Here is a 14,236-nt window from a genome sequence, read left to right on the forward strand (position 1 = left end):
ACCACATCACTGTCTCCATGTTCCCGCAGTACACACAAGTACATACAAACAGTATATGACCTGTGATTCACTCATAAATCAGGTCTTTACAAGACCCAAAACACATCATCCTGACGTTATAGAACATGATGGTGGAAGCAAAGAATCGTAAATTATGAAATTTAAGTATGAAACACTGATTCTCCTCTTCATAATAAAAACAGGGATATGATTAGAATAAGAACAAAAATGCAGTGTACGAGCATAAAGGGACTAACATCTACTTGCTTAATGGTTCCAGTAAAATCTGGCCAAGACAGTTAAATTATAGAAATATCCTTCGGCTGAACCCATCTACTCCCAATAATATCCCACGACATCTTCAAATATAGTGTTTGGGGCAGAAATGAGCTTCTAAACTTTCCTCTTCTTCGTCTCTCTGTTGCCAAACTCCAGGAAAGCTGGCAGGAGCCGTCCTTTCGTTTTTCCATCCATGCTGCATGCCGTCCTTTGGTTTGGTTTTTCATGAAACGGGTCCAGCGCTGTGGAGCTACTGCTCCTCTGTCAACTGCAGCGCCATCAGTGAATCCCCTCCAGCCTGGTTTCCACTTCCAGAACATGATCCCCCCCCGAGCTCGGAGCCAAAGCCTCCGCAGCCGTTGGCTTTTACAGAAGACACATTAATTCTCTGCCCGCAGCCACCTACAGCACGGTGTCGTCTTCATGGAAAACTATTTTGGTCTGCTTCTCAAAGGTGATTTGTTTATTGTGCGCAGAAGATAAATTATTTCTGAACAGTCTTGATTTATCTCCAAGAATGACTTCTAAGTAACGCAGCAGATCAGAGGGATTATCAGCATTATGGTAATAATAAATGTAAAACATGTTTCATCTTGTGCATTTATCCCTGAGCGCTGCAGTCCTGCCAAACATGAAAAGAAATATTCAATCATAATAATATTGACATAATCAGCCGAGAGTGTATCTGGTTTCTAGCCCTGTTTGTGTTAGCATCACAAAGCCTCTCTCGTGATTCATAGTTCATGTTTTCATGTGCCCTAATCTTTGTTGATAAAACGATCCTCCCCTACTCTGATCAGAGAGCAAGTTATCTGGGCAGTGCCAGACGGAGCGTACAGTAGACACATTATCAGAGGGACTGATTAGCCAGTCTGGCTGTAAATAACTCCCTGCTTATCCACTAAGTCCTACTGTATGTAAAAATGGTGAAGATATGTGCGATGGAAAATCTATTTATATTCCTATATAAAAAAAAATTCTTTTCAGAACAAAAGTTTATATGGTAGCATTTTCTACAGAATCACATTAATCTCTCGTAAAATAAAATGACAGTGTTTCCCACTTTAATGTTTAACAGTTGAATGAATACATTTTAAAAATGATTCCTCTTGAGGATGGACTTGGAGTGGAAGCATTAAATCACTACTACAACAGCTTCATCTGTATTTTGGCTGTGAAATGATCACTTACCTGCTGCCAGGTAGCCAGGGTTGTAGCCATGGTATCCATGGTAACACTGTGGCCTATAGCAAATCCTTCTATAGTAACTGTGTGGATAGTTTGCAGCAGATGTCAGACATGCCAGCGATTCAATTAACACCAAAAAGAAAATCCACCATCCCGATGACGAAGCCATGGCCAAAAATGAAACGTAATGTCTCACAGAGAACTTAAACAAAAAAAGTGAAAACAATTACTGTAAGAAATTAAATCAAAAGATTATTTTTGTTAAGCATATTATCTATGAAAACTTTAAATGAATGAGCAGCTCTCCAGGTGCTGAATCCTGGTCTGATGAAACATGGTAACTACTTCTTATTCACTCTGCCTCCTGACTTTTCTCTCCCTTCCTCCATCTCCCTCTCGTTCACCCTCCCATCTACTAAATGTCCATCACATTAAAGATCCTCCTCTCTCTCCTCTGTCCCTCTCACCCCCAGCCTAAACTCTCTCTCTTGAACTAAACGTGCATCCAGCACTGCATGAACTGCAAATAAATAATTCTGCATTTTACCAGCCAACTGCGACTGATGTCTTTCCCTCAGTGATTAACTATATTTTATTACTGGGCCACTGTATTTTACCGTCTGTTCAAAGAATGTTATATGATAAAAAGAGAGATTTATGACTGCACATCACTCGGGTGTTGGAGAATAAAGAATGTGAAGAGACTGAAGGATGTGCTGTCTATATTTTTCTTTTGATATTGACATGTGTATAAAAAAAACTGCCACCAAAGGAAAGCCAAATTTGTTAAGTGCCAGAAGTCAAATTCAGTATTTATAATCCAAACATCTGAGAAAGGAATGAGCCTTGCAGGGAAATCGTCTATTCAGGAGCTAAGCACCGTTCTCTCTCATCTGTTGCCAACACATACACACAAACGCAGCAGCAGGACCACGACAGCACTTTACAGAGCGTATAAAGAGCAAAGCACGTTCATGGTCAGCAACACTTCCCCTATTTGAACAGAAATGGCCCTCGGAGACCTCTTCAGGATACAATGACTGTGAACTTCACTTCTTATGACATTTTTTTCTCAATAATGCAGCCTTAAAGCTTCTGTAACATACACCTGCACTCATGTCATTACATCAGGCCACAAGCATCTGAGAAGTTCTCAAGCCCAGACAGACCAGCACAAACTGATATACATTGTTTTTGAGACACCACCCGCCGTCATATTCACAACTCCGCACATATAAAATGCATATTTGTGCAGACCTCAGAATCATGTGGACATTGATGCCAGCCAGGTGAGGAGGAAAGCGGTCGCTCAAGCATGGAAGACAGATGATAGGCTCAGAGCCATAACTGTAAGATATCTTACCAGAGTAAAAAAATATATATATAAAACACCAGAAAAATCCTGGAGAGACCCTAGCAACAGCAAGATGGGTTGTTTTTTTTAACGGGAAATGTTGTGCTCAAGAGCATCTAATATCTGTTGACTTTGGAAGCCGTTACTCACACACTCCTAGAGCTCACTATTAAGACAGGTGCCAAGCACTGGCAGACCATGACTCCCACCTTCACGCTCGTATTGGTCAGAGCAGTAACGTTCATTTGGCATGACGGCTAAAATGTTGTAATGTAAAATGTTGACACTGCTGCACTGCACTGCGCTCAGCATGACAGCAGTTACTGTTGGCTTCTTCCACTTTGATCAGTGCCATTTATATCGACGCTGCTTATTCAAAATTTAAAACAAAATGAATGAACAAATACATAAATAAAAGGGAATCTGACCAGGAGCTTAAATGTAGGGACTCTCCGCAAGGGATTAAATTGTCTTTTTGGAGACGGTGGGGGGGTTTGCACAGAACAAAAGATGTGTTTGTTCGTTTCTTGCCCATGCCAGCAGTGTTGGCATATTAACATCCCGCAGCAGATGTCTTTCATTAAAAGAATTATAGCATGTTGCCAAGGACAGGATTCCCCAAACGTATTAATATGGTTGTGTACGATCCAACTCCCCAGAACCATTTATTCTTCACAGCTAAATGAATGGATCTTGTCTTTCACCCGGACTCTGACTTTGACTCTGCAGCCCTCCCACCTACAGGCCGCCATGCAGAAGGAAAGCGGATTACTTTCTGCAGACGCAGCCCCACACATGCAGCGCTAACTCAAACATCCCCAACATTCATCCAGCTTCTTTTACCTCTCTTAATACTACTGCCAATTATAGACAATTAGGACATTAATGCTGGGGGTAGGGGGTAGGGGGTAGCTGTCTTCCTCCAATATACACCAGCGGTGGAGGGCAGAGAGCTATGAAAGCCAGCTGTGACAACGTTCCCATCAACTCTCCTAATAACCGTGACCTGGATCAGATCTCTCACTGGTTCCTCCAGCAGACAGCCATACTGCATAGCACTCCAGCGTCTTTCCTCTAGGCTTGGCTGCTGCACAGAGGAATCATTATTCTGATTACACCAACCACTCGAAGAGATTTCCTAATCAGAAACATCAAAATATGATGGAGCGAAAGTAAATCTCATGGGAAAATATTCGGAAGAAGCTCAGATTTGGTGAGCTGTGGTTCACAGATGCTAAGCCTCATGATAGACTGGTAGCTGGACTGTCTTCCACAGGTAGTCCAAGTCATGACATAATTTAAAGAGTACGAGATCTGGTTCACTTGAGTTAAAATGGCTTGTTTTTGATATTTACTGGTTGCAGAATCTACATTCACTGAACCACGAATAAAAATAAAAACTCAATAAATGTCAAAATAAAAATGTGCAAAGAAAATACAGAATAAAGGACCAAAAACATGTATCAATGTAACGAATGCTGAGTGGAGTAAAGACGCAAATCCTGATTATTGTTTAAGCTCAGTATGTTTATGAGTCTACAGCCGCACTAGTGGCTCTAAAATTTGCTAATAAGCACTACACACAAAGTACAGCTGAGGCTGATGGGAATATCATTAGTTTTGCAGGTATTTTGTCAGAAACCAAAGTACTGGACTAATTACATTTTTTGATTATGGCGCTAGACGGAAAGTTAAAGGACCACCAAAGTTGTTGCAATTCAACCTGGGGGGAACATGGATGTCTGTAGAAAAACAGTTGTTGCAATCTTTCACTCAAAACCATAAATGTCAACTTCATGGTGCCATTAGAGGAAAAATCAGCGGATTATCAGATTTGTTAGGATTCATCTTCTGGGAAGCATGAATGTCTGAAATGTCTCAAATTTCAAGGCAATATATGCACTAATTGTTAAAATATTTTGGTCTGGACCAAAGTAGTGGACCGACCGACCATGTGACCGACATTGCCATCCATAGAACCACACAGCTAGCATGGCTAAAAACATTTAATAGTATAGTGGATGTTGAGTGGAGTGAGGACACAAACCTGGGCGAAGGTAATTCAGGGTTCGTGGTAAAATGACATGTAATCGACTCAGGCTGAGAAATACTGACAAAACCAAAGACAATGTTTAATTTCCTCAGTCAGAAAGGATATATCAAACAACATTATAGCTGCACAGTATGAGTACCCCAATATCTGGTATCATATTACTGATATTGATATTAAACCAGCTCAACAACCAAACAAAAATAGGAGAGGACTCACCTTGACAGGTTTTGCCATCTTCATTCAGTTTCAGGCCAGGAGGACACCTGCAGTAGAAACTTCCTATGGTGTTACAGCAGAGAGCCTCACAGCCTCCATTGGTCTCCTCACATTCATTCACATCTGAGGAGGAGAAACAAGGACAAAGTTAATCCTGCAGTCATTAAAACCACGACCAAAAGCAGATATTAGAAAGAACAAAGACATGTTTAAAAAGCTTAGTGTTTTGGTGAAAACAGCATTGAGCTTTTTTTAAGCAGCAAAGATTAAGAAAAAAACGCGTCTTCCCTTTCATGTCAAGTTTTAAATGTTTTCCATGAATACATTTGGATCTTGCTTTTTGAAAGTGTGGAATGTGCTCAAGTGCCTGGAAATTCATGGGAATCACTGCGGGAAATTGCGTGCGCCGTTTCCATCCTTAAACTCGTCTCCTTAGTACCAACACCATGGAAAATGAAAAATGAAAAATACAAAATATATCCAAAACGGAATGAAAATATATCAAGTAATAAATTGAGTGGGACAAAAGGAAATATGCAGCAGTAACATGTTGTCCTCATTGCCTCTAACCTATAAACCTCCACCAACATGAACCAGGAGGAGGCATTTGTCAATCATGCAGAACCTCCAAAACACTTCCAGAAGAAGTCACAGTTTTTCCATTTCATTCCCATCAGCTAAATATCCTGCCAAAGCTGTCATCAGCTAAACCAGATAAAATCTTTCCCTCCAGTTCCCAAACTACACATAATGACTCGGGTCAGATACAGGTGATGACAGGTCAACATATACCATCATTTGAGCTGCAGAGCTTCTGCGTAATGAAAAGGAGTAATGTGTTGCGGGTTGTTCACTTTTATACTGCAGTTTCGGGACGCAGCTCCACATTGCCTGCATTAATGTTAAATTTCGTTCATATGGGGGCTTGTCAGGAGAGATTACGCTCACAGAGTAGTTTTAGACTTGATGACATTGGGCTGTTTCCCTTGCCATGCCAGCCGAAGGAATCTTGGACTGCAAACTAAAGGCCATGGAGAAAATTAGGAGGCTTGGCACTAATCAGCTTGTAAACTTTCTCCATGTCCATAAAAGAGGAGAGTTACTGTACAGAGGAAGAGTACGAACGCAAAGACATTTGCTTTATAGAACATTTTCCTCCTGCTAGCAAATGCTGGTATGTTGCGATGCCAACGTTTAACCAGCCAATTAAAGTATTTCTCTCTCACTTTACAACATCTGGAAATGGTCACACCAAAAACACAGCAACTGTCATAAAACCTAAACGGCACACAATATGTAATGAAATGTTACCTTTAACGTCAAGAATTAATTTTATTACATCATGAAACATATTTTAATCAATTCATTACTCCAGTCCTTCTTAGCAAGACTAGATAAATTACCGCTAAAGATCCAATTTGGGATGCTCGTCGACTTTCATTTGGGCACAAAAGAGCTTGATTTAATGAGTCTGGGTCTAAGGGGTGAGAGAGAGTTCCTGCCTCTTAGTACAGTTCATTGAACTTGCAAAATAAGAACCATAATGACAGCAGGTTTGAAGACGATATGCAGAAACAACCAGACTAAAGCAGACAAGTGATGGTGACCTGAAGTCAAGGGCAGGATTAAAAGACCCTGAGGGATCCTGAGGTGAGATCTGCAGCATGAGTGAGTTCGTGTTGAGTGTGCGTGTGTGTGTGTGTGTGTGTGTGTGTGTGTGTGTGTGTGTGTGTGTGTGTGTGTGTGTGTGTGTGTGCATGTACGTGAGGATGTCTGTCTCTGCCTCATTCCCCCCCTGAGGCCACACACCTGTGTGGCAGCTTGAGCAGGAGTCTGCCCAGGGTCAGCGTCACGCTCATCATTCTCCGAGTTTTTCTGCCCAGTGAGCAGGCAGGAATGTTGAAGTGCTACAGGTCAGAATACATACAACACAACTGAAAGTCTGATGATCAATAAAGTAGCATTTTTTCTTTTTCCTCAATCAGGTATTTAGCTGTTTAGAGGACAGAGGAAACTCATTACCATGGACAGGTTTTGTGTTTTAAATATGGAAATGAGCCTTTGTTATATACTTTAAGAATGTTTGTATTGTATTATCTTTATATTACATTATATTGTCTTCAGTTACATTGTTGATGTTCTTTTACAATGAGGACCACATGTTGGAAATCAATAAATAGTTCCAAAAGTCTGCCAAAAAAACAAAAACAGAGAGATGAACCAGATTATTGTTAATATGTGGTTGCAACATGGAAAGATTACCTTTTCTAATCACTATATATCTATGCTACACTACTGTTTGTATTAGTATAAGCTTATTTCAAAACAGAAACTGTCCCCCAGCCATAAATGTATTTTCTATGAATGTTAAACTCAATGACCTCTGAAGACATGAGTCTGGGTGTTGGAGCGGAGGGTGCACCTTCACCTGACTCCATGGGGCATTTCATTTTACATCACCCCCACCCATCCATCCATCAATCCGTCACCAAGTTGAACCTCCAGCAGAGTGATCAGACACATCTAAGAAAAAGGAGCGAAACAAGAGCTGTAGCCCCCTTAAAAGAAGGACCCCCTTCCCGTGAACATCAGATCACCAAGGTTTGTTCTCCTTGACCTGAGCCTCTGGGGGGTTCAGATGCCTGAACCAAGGTAGTGTGTCTGCCGCCCAACTTATGCCCCAGGTCAGAGTCAAAGGTCAAAACTCAGATTCAGACCCATGCAGGGAGAATCGCACAGGACTTTTTCACCACGTGGTGATGCTCAGCTATATATATGGCAAACATTACAACATTAGGACAACTAACATGAGGACTCCCTTGTGAAATGTTATCAATGAAACATTACACACACAGTGAGCAGGCCAACATCTGTACAGTCTAATGCAAGCATCCTGTCCACATCAAAATGTTGCAAATAATGATAATTTTCACCATCGATTACCGTAATCTGTCAATTATTCTCTTGAATGATTAATTAAAGGGATAGTTCAGACATGTTGGGAAATACACTCATTTGCTTTCTAGCTGAGAGTTAAATGAGAACATTAATAGTCAAGCTAGTAATTCCCAAAATGTTGAACTATTCCTTTAATCTTTTAGTCTATAAATGTAATATAATGTCAGAAATATAGTGAAAAACGCCCATCACATGTTCCCAGAGCCTAAGGTGACATCTTAAATGTACTTGTTTTGGCCAACTAACAGTCCAAAACCAGATGATATTCAATCTAAAATGATATGAAACAGAGAATCAGAACAAATTCTGACATTAGGCTTTATAAATGACAAACAAATAATTGTTAACCAACTTTCTGTTGGTGGACTAATCACGTAAAGGATAGACTCACATTTTTCTCAAGTCTATCTTAAAGCAATACTCATATGGCCATATGTACATTGAAAGAGTTATTGCTCCTCCTGTCCATACTGGCTGCAGAGAGATCCCTTCCTGATGATGTCAGTGATGGAGGACAAAATCCACAGTCGTTGTTCTGTGTAAAAATATATTCTAAAGTTTAGCTGAAGCTTGTATGATGCTTCAGCAATCAGATTTATATAAATCAAGTGCACATCTTCCAAAGTTACAGTCGTTGTAGCATAAAATGTCCTCTTTGTGTTTCCCCAGACAGTGTTTTTCTTTTTTCTTTTTCTGAGCCACTGCAGAGGGATAGTAACACAAAGCAGGAATTTGGTACTAAAAACACTAACTTTAGGAGATATTAACTTTATTTGTTTAACCGAGACTGCTGAAGCCTCATATCAGCTTCAGCTGAACTTTCATTCAATTCATTTCTATATAAAAACGAGGACTGTGGATTTTGTCCTCCATCATTTACATTGAAATCAAAGAGGTTTCTTTGCAGCGAGTATAGACCAATAACTCCTTCAATCTACATATGAGCATGTCAGTATTGTAATGAGACTTTAATAAATCAAATGACGATTCGTTTCAGCACTAAAAGCTTATATGTACAGTCTTTGAAAAACAAGAAAAGAAGAGTTGATTTAACTGTTTACTAATTTTGAAGGCTGTAGTTAGTGGTTTTGTGTTTTATTGCAGTGTATTCAGGGTTTTCTGTGGTGTTTTATAACAGATGTGGCCACCTCGCCTGAAACCAAGACTGCTCACATCTTTAAGAACAAAAAAGTATTTTTATGACAAACATTAAGACGCTATTTCACACAGCAAATTTACATTTACTGGCTGCTTCTAATACTCGTCACCCTCGTGTGTGTGTGTATGAAGGTGGAGTTTCTCTGCATTGTTCTATGAGCATAACAAATCTTTTTTTATGAGTAAGCGCCAAATTGCTCAGTGCTATTATGTCTTCTTGTAAGTGAAATATAAAACAAAAACACATCTGTAAAATGTGTAACAATGTGTTATTTCCCTGTAGTGGACACTCTGTTCCAAAGCAATCAGGTAAAGAATTAAAAGCAAAAAATAATTCACTAAAACCCTCGATTGTGTGTCTGCAAGTTCAGCTGCAGCATATACTTAGATATATTTACATTCCTGTGCTGTATTGTGTGACTTCCTGTGATAAGGACGACAGCCACTGCTCCCAGGAGGACGGGGCTAACGTCTCTGTAGACCACGAGGGGGCCAACAAAAACCACCAGACCCCTGATATTATCTCAGGGGGGTCACGGGCCGGAAAATTGCAGCATTCATCGAGGATCAGGAGGGGGGGGTCGCAGAGGATAGCCTAACCTGTTTCCTTTTAGGGCCCTGATCTAAAAGCCTGCCGGTGTAATGATGTGCTTTGCTAGTGTTCATTCCTGGTTGAATTCCCTGCTGTCCTCACAGCTGCTTTCATTTACCAGGTGCTATAACGATGGGGATTGGCTAGTGGCTCCGTAAGACGTATACGAGTCAGAGGTTTCATTCAGACGAGGATCTATCTGTGTCTGAGCTGCACATGTGGCAGCAGGACGGTTCATGACAACATCTTGTCTGACTAACAAACCAACTGTCTATGAACTGGAACTGACAATTTACTCTTTCACAGGAAACTCATCTGCACCTTTGACCTCCAGTATAACCGACCCTTAAAATGTTTTTTTAAAGGTCTTTTCAAGGCTCAGTTATACTGGTCTGTTATAAAACTTTGTGTTTGCCGCTGCCTTTTGTCAAATTAAATTTGGGACTATTTATTCATATCTTGCACTGCACTAGGATTTTAATTCTAATGTTTAATCCATTTTATTTTTTCTTACCATCTATTTTACTTTACGCTTTTAAATCCTATTTATGTACTTGTATTTATATTGTCTTTATATATTGCACTGTGCTCCTCTTGTATCTTGTCTTAGCCTTTTAGGTCCTATGTACCTTTGAATTGCCTTGTTTTTGAAAAGGTGTATACAAATAAACTTTGCCTTTTGCAGCACCACAAGGCTGCCTGGCAGCAGTTCAAATGAAACAAATGAACTGGTGAAATATGCTCAACCAAGCTCACAAAAGTTATTATAAAAGTTATTTTATGGACCCCATAACTCCTCACGGATTTCACATGGATATTCTCCTGGAGTCAGATATCATGAGAATCCCAAAGATACAGTACATTTAAAATGTTTTATTCAAGCGTTACCTCCGCGGTTCGGGTCATTGTGTCTACATTGTGTAAGCTCTTTGGTTCTAAGGTTTCCTTGTAATGCTTTCCTGCCAGACTGCTGTCTCTGTGCTATGTAACAGTTACAGGTAGACTTCAGGCAAACAAGAGCAGGGATCAAGACGCCTGCTCACTTTACATGCCAGGTGTCAAATCAGATTAGTCATATGCTTCAGGTCTAAATTAATTAGTAAATGAATAAAATTCAGTAGGTGAAAGCATAAAGCATATGAGAGCATAACACTTTCAGGAGGCAAAGCTTTCGTGTAAATAAGAGAGGAGATGACTGAAACTGATTGGTTGGCCAGAGTCAAACTGAGATGATACACAATGGATTAAGGTATGATTTTATACAAAATAAGGGTATATTTTTCCTTCCTTCTCCTCTGCAAGGCATCTGCTCAAGTTCAACATTGCCCCCTGCTGTTAATCTCCTGCTACATCAATAAAAGCCCAGATGTGCTGCTGGATGTTTATCAAGTTGACACTATGTGATTCTGCTCTGCTCTCATTCATCATGTAACTCAAACACAGCTGCCACAATGTAATAATTCAAAGTCAAAGAAGACCACACTTAACTTGTCAAAGTGCCCGCTCTGGTAAAACATCTTTCACTCTGGTACACCGCACTGACTTACACCAGAAAACTATGTATGATGTATTAGGAACCAATAATTTCCACCCCTGATCCTATCCGATGCATTCTTGGTGCCCATTTTGGGTACCAGTTCCCTCCTGAAGCCCTGTAATTGTGGCCAGCATGGCAGCTGAGTTGTTGTTAAGTGGTACTATCATTCGGACGTGGTGTGGCTTTCCTGAAACCACATGTCAAAAAAATGTCCCCTTTAATGACAAAGGACTAACCACATACAGACTTCTATGATGTGTATCCACTGATATTTAAGACGCCTGTACCTCCTTTCATAAACCGCAACTGTTTCCATGATGTCATTAACAATCCGTCTCAAGTTTGGAGTAACAAGTCTCACCATGGAGTAAAGGATATTACAGTATAGGCAACCAGGAGGCAACTACACGTCTCAGAGGTGAAGCCAAAGCAGAAGTGTACCGCTGTAGTTGTAATGACACTAAATAAACTCAAACTGTTCTAAAGTAAACAAAAAACACTCCAACTTCTCTCTTGAAATATAAAGTCATCTCAACATGTTACATCTTCTGTAGAGCTGCAAATTGATTGCAAACTATTTAGATAATTTTAAGCATTTTTCACTGATGGTTCCAGCTTCTCACATATGGGAATTCATTTATTTTCTTAGTCTTACATAATAGTAAATTGAATATTATATTGGGCTTTTGGTTTGACAAAACAGGACATTTGATGATGTGACATTGGGTTCTGGGATATTGTTATGGCAATTTTTCACTATTTTCTGATGTTTTATAGAACAAACGATTAATCAAGTAATTGAGAAAATAATCTGCAGATGAATGAGTAATGAGAATAATCGTTAGTTGCAGCCCTAGTTTTACGCACATCTTAGTGAAATTCGGAAAATCATTGCTGCATTAAGGAAATACTACGTTATATGTCTTGAAGAGTATATGTATGTATATGTATTTTCTTTGTTGACAGGTGTTTCAGCCCATTAAAAAAAGCAGTGGTGGCTGCTTTCCTTCAATTGAACCTTTCTCATGTGAAAACACAGATGAGCAGAATCTAAATTCTCTGCTTATCTGCCAATTCAAACAGTTGTATTTTGTTTTTATACACTTCTGCTTCCCAAGCCATGTGTTGACAAGAAACCACAGACAAGCAGCAGACTGTTGTGCTGAGCGAAGCACTGAGAGGCTGTCCGACTCTTTGGTAAAAATATCAATCCAGCGACTCGGTAGTCTCTGTACAGCTTATGACCCACACCACTGAGCCCCAAGTTTTATTATTTGTGCATGTTTGACCACAAGGGATAATGTGTGACATCAATCAAAGACATTTAAATCCAGCATTTGTGTCCTAAACTCCTCTAATCCCTGTTTTGATGATCCAATTCACTGTACCACAAGGTAAGCGTGCGAGTGTTTCATGTACACACATTTGAGTGTAGGTACTCATGTATGTTTGTTTAATGTGTTATGGGAAACCCCAACCTTAAAAGCCAGCTGCTTCTCACTTCTGTAAGCTTAAATTTTTTCTTTCTTTTTCACTACAGCTGACAGCGACTACTGCAACTCTTTCATTCCCAGACACAGGCAGAGTCACAAGGCTGTGCCACCAGCAGCCACAGACCTCAAACTGGAAATCTGACTGTTGTATGCTGATAGAAACCAAGTTCTTTCACGTCACTGTTGTGACTGTATTTATTTGATGGAAGGTGTCTGACAGAGAAATAAGTTTGTCCCTTCAAAAACCTATGGATAGCCAAAGGTTTCTGACTTGTCACTTTGTCACTCATTTTTACTGTCAGTAAAAGTTACACTGCAACACAGAAAAAAAGTAGGCCAGCTGCATGAACCTGTGCATGTCTCCAGAATAACATTTTATGATCTACACAGACGAACAAGAGGACCAAATACCGCGTGGACCGCAGGGGATTGCCCTCTGACCCTTTGCGTGTGCTCTATTTGCGCTCTACCTGTTACGACCAGTCTTTTCCAACTTTGACCTGGGAGTTTCGAGTAGGACAACACGTGTAGGCCAGCAGGAATCCAAAAATTACTTGTTGTGGTTTCCACTGTGGTATGTGCAAGGCCTTAGCGGTGCGGCAAGTTGCTCAGAGCCATTTACCTGCCGGGCAAAAGGTGGCAGATACATGACAGACTGTCATGCTCAAGGTGTACAGGGGGGGAATAAACATTGAGGCTCTGATTATTGCTTCATATGCTCAAGTGGGACACTACATGCTTTCACAGTTGTTGAAACGTGAAAGGAACAGCAGTTAAATACACAACCCCCTGGCTACATCTAATTCAGAGGCAAAAGGCTCTGTTTTCACGGAATAGCAAAAACCAGCACATGCGGCGCTATAACGTGGTGGTATTTTCCTGACCTTGAAATAAGCTTTGTCCATGTCTTTGTTGTTTTCATACCCAGCGTGGCACAAACGTAGGAGGACAGGCGCAACAAGACGGGAACTCCACGTAGATAAGGCAGCATAAAGCAAGATATCCAAAGACGAGGTCTGATTTCAATGCAGCGTCTCTCAGTTGATAATTAGGTGAATCCACCAGAAAGCAGAAAACAGCAAAAATACATAACTATACAATGCTAGTTAAAATGACAAACGTTGTGGGTCTTATCAGCTGTTACCAATTAACGTTAATTCTGTGAATGACTTGATCAAAGGCCAGAAGTTTGGCTGTTGTCTGGTTTGTGTGCTCTCTGCGGGCCGGTGTTCGTACTGTCGAAGAAACTCCACTCTGTGTTTCTGTAGTTCCAACAACTCCAACAGGGTGATACGTCTTCTCTTTAGCTGATCACTTCATGTAAACGTCAGCAGTCGCATCCTCTCAGTTAAACTTTCAAATTGCATAATATCAATAATCTAATCAATCTAATAGTTTTTACCCAGGA

At 40.3% G+C, this 14,236-nt stretch overlaps 1 protein-coding gene across 1 annotated transcript in view; it reads right to left on the reverse strand.

Annotated features, from left to right (window-relative positions):
* megf6b (multiple EGF-like-domains 6b) overlaps nucleotides 1–14,236 on the reverse strand; it is a 59,390-nt gene that overhangs the window by 21,714 nt on the left and 23,440 nt on the right. Inside the window, exon 5 of the mRNA XM_070902251.1 lies at nucleotides 5,091–5,213. Within this exon, the coding sequence (XP_070758352.1) occupies nucleotides 5,091–5,213 (123 nt within the window). The remainder of the gene's footprint in view (nucleotides 1–5,090; nucleotides 5,214–14,236) is intronic.

This window comes from Enoplosus armatus, chromosome 3 (assembly GCF_043641665.1).
Source record: "Enoplosus armatus isolate fEnoArm2 chromosome 3, fEnoArm2.hap1, whole genome shotgun sequence".
Classification (NCBI taxonomy): Eukaryota; Metazoa; Chordata; class Actinopteri; order Centrarchiformes; family Enoplosidae; genus Enoplosus; species Enoplosus armatus.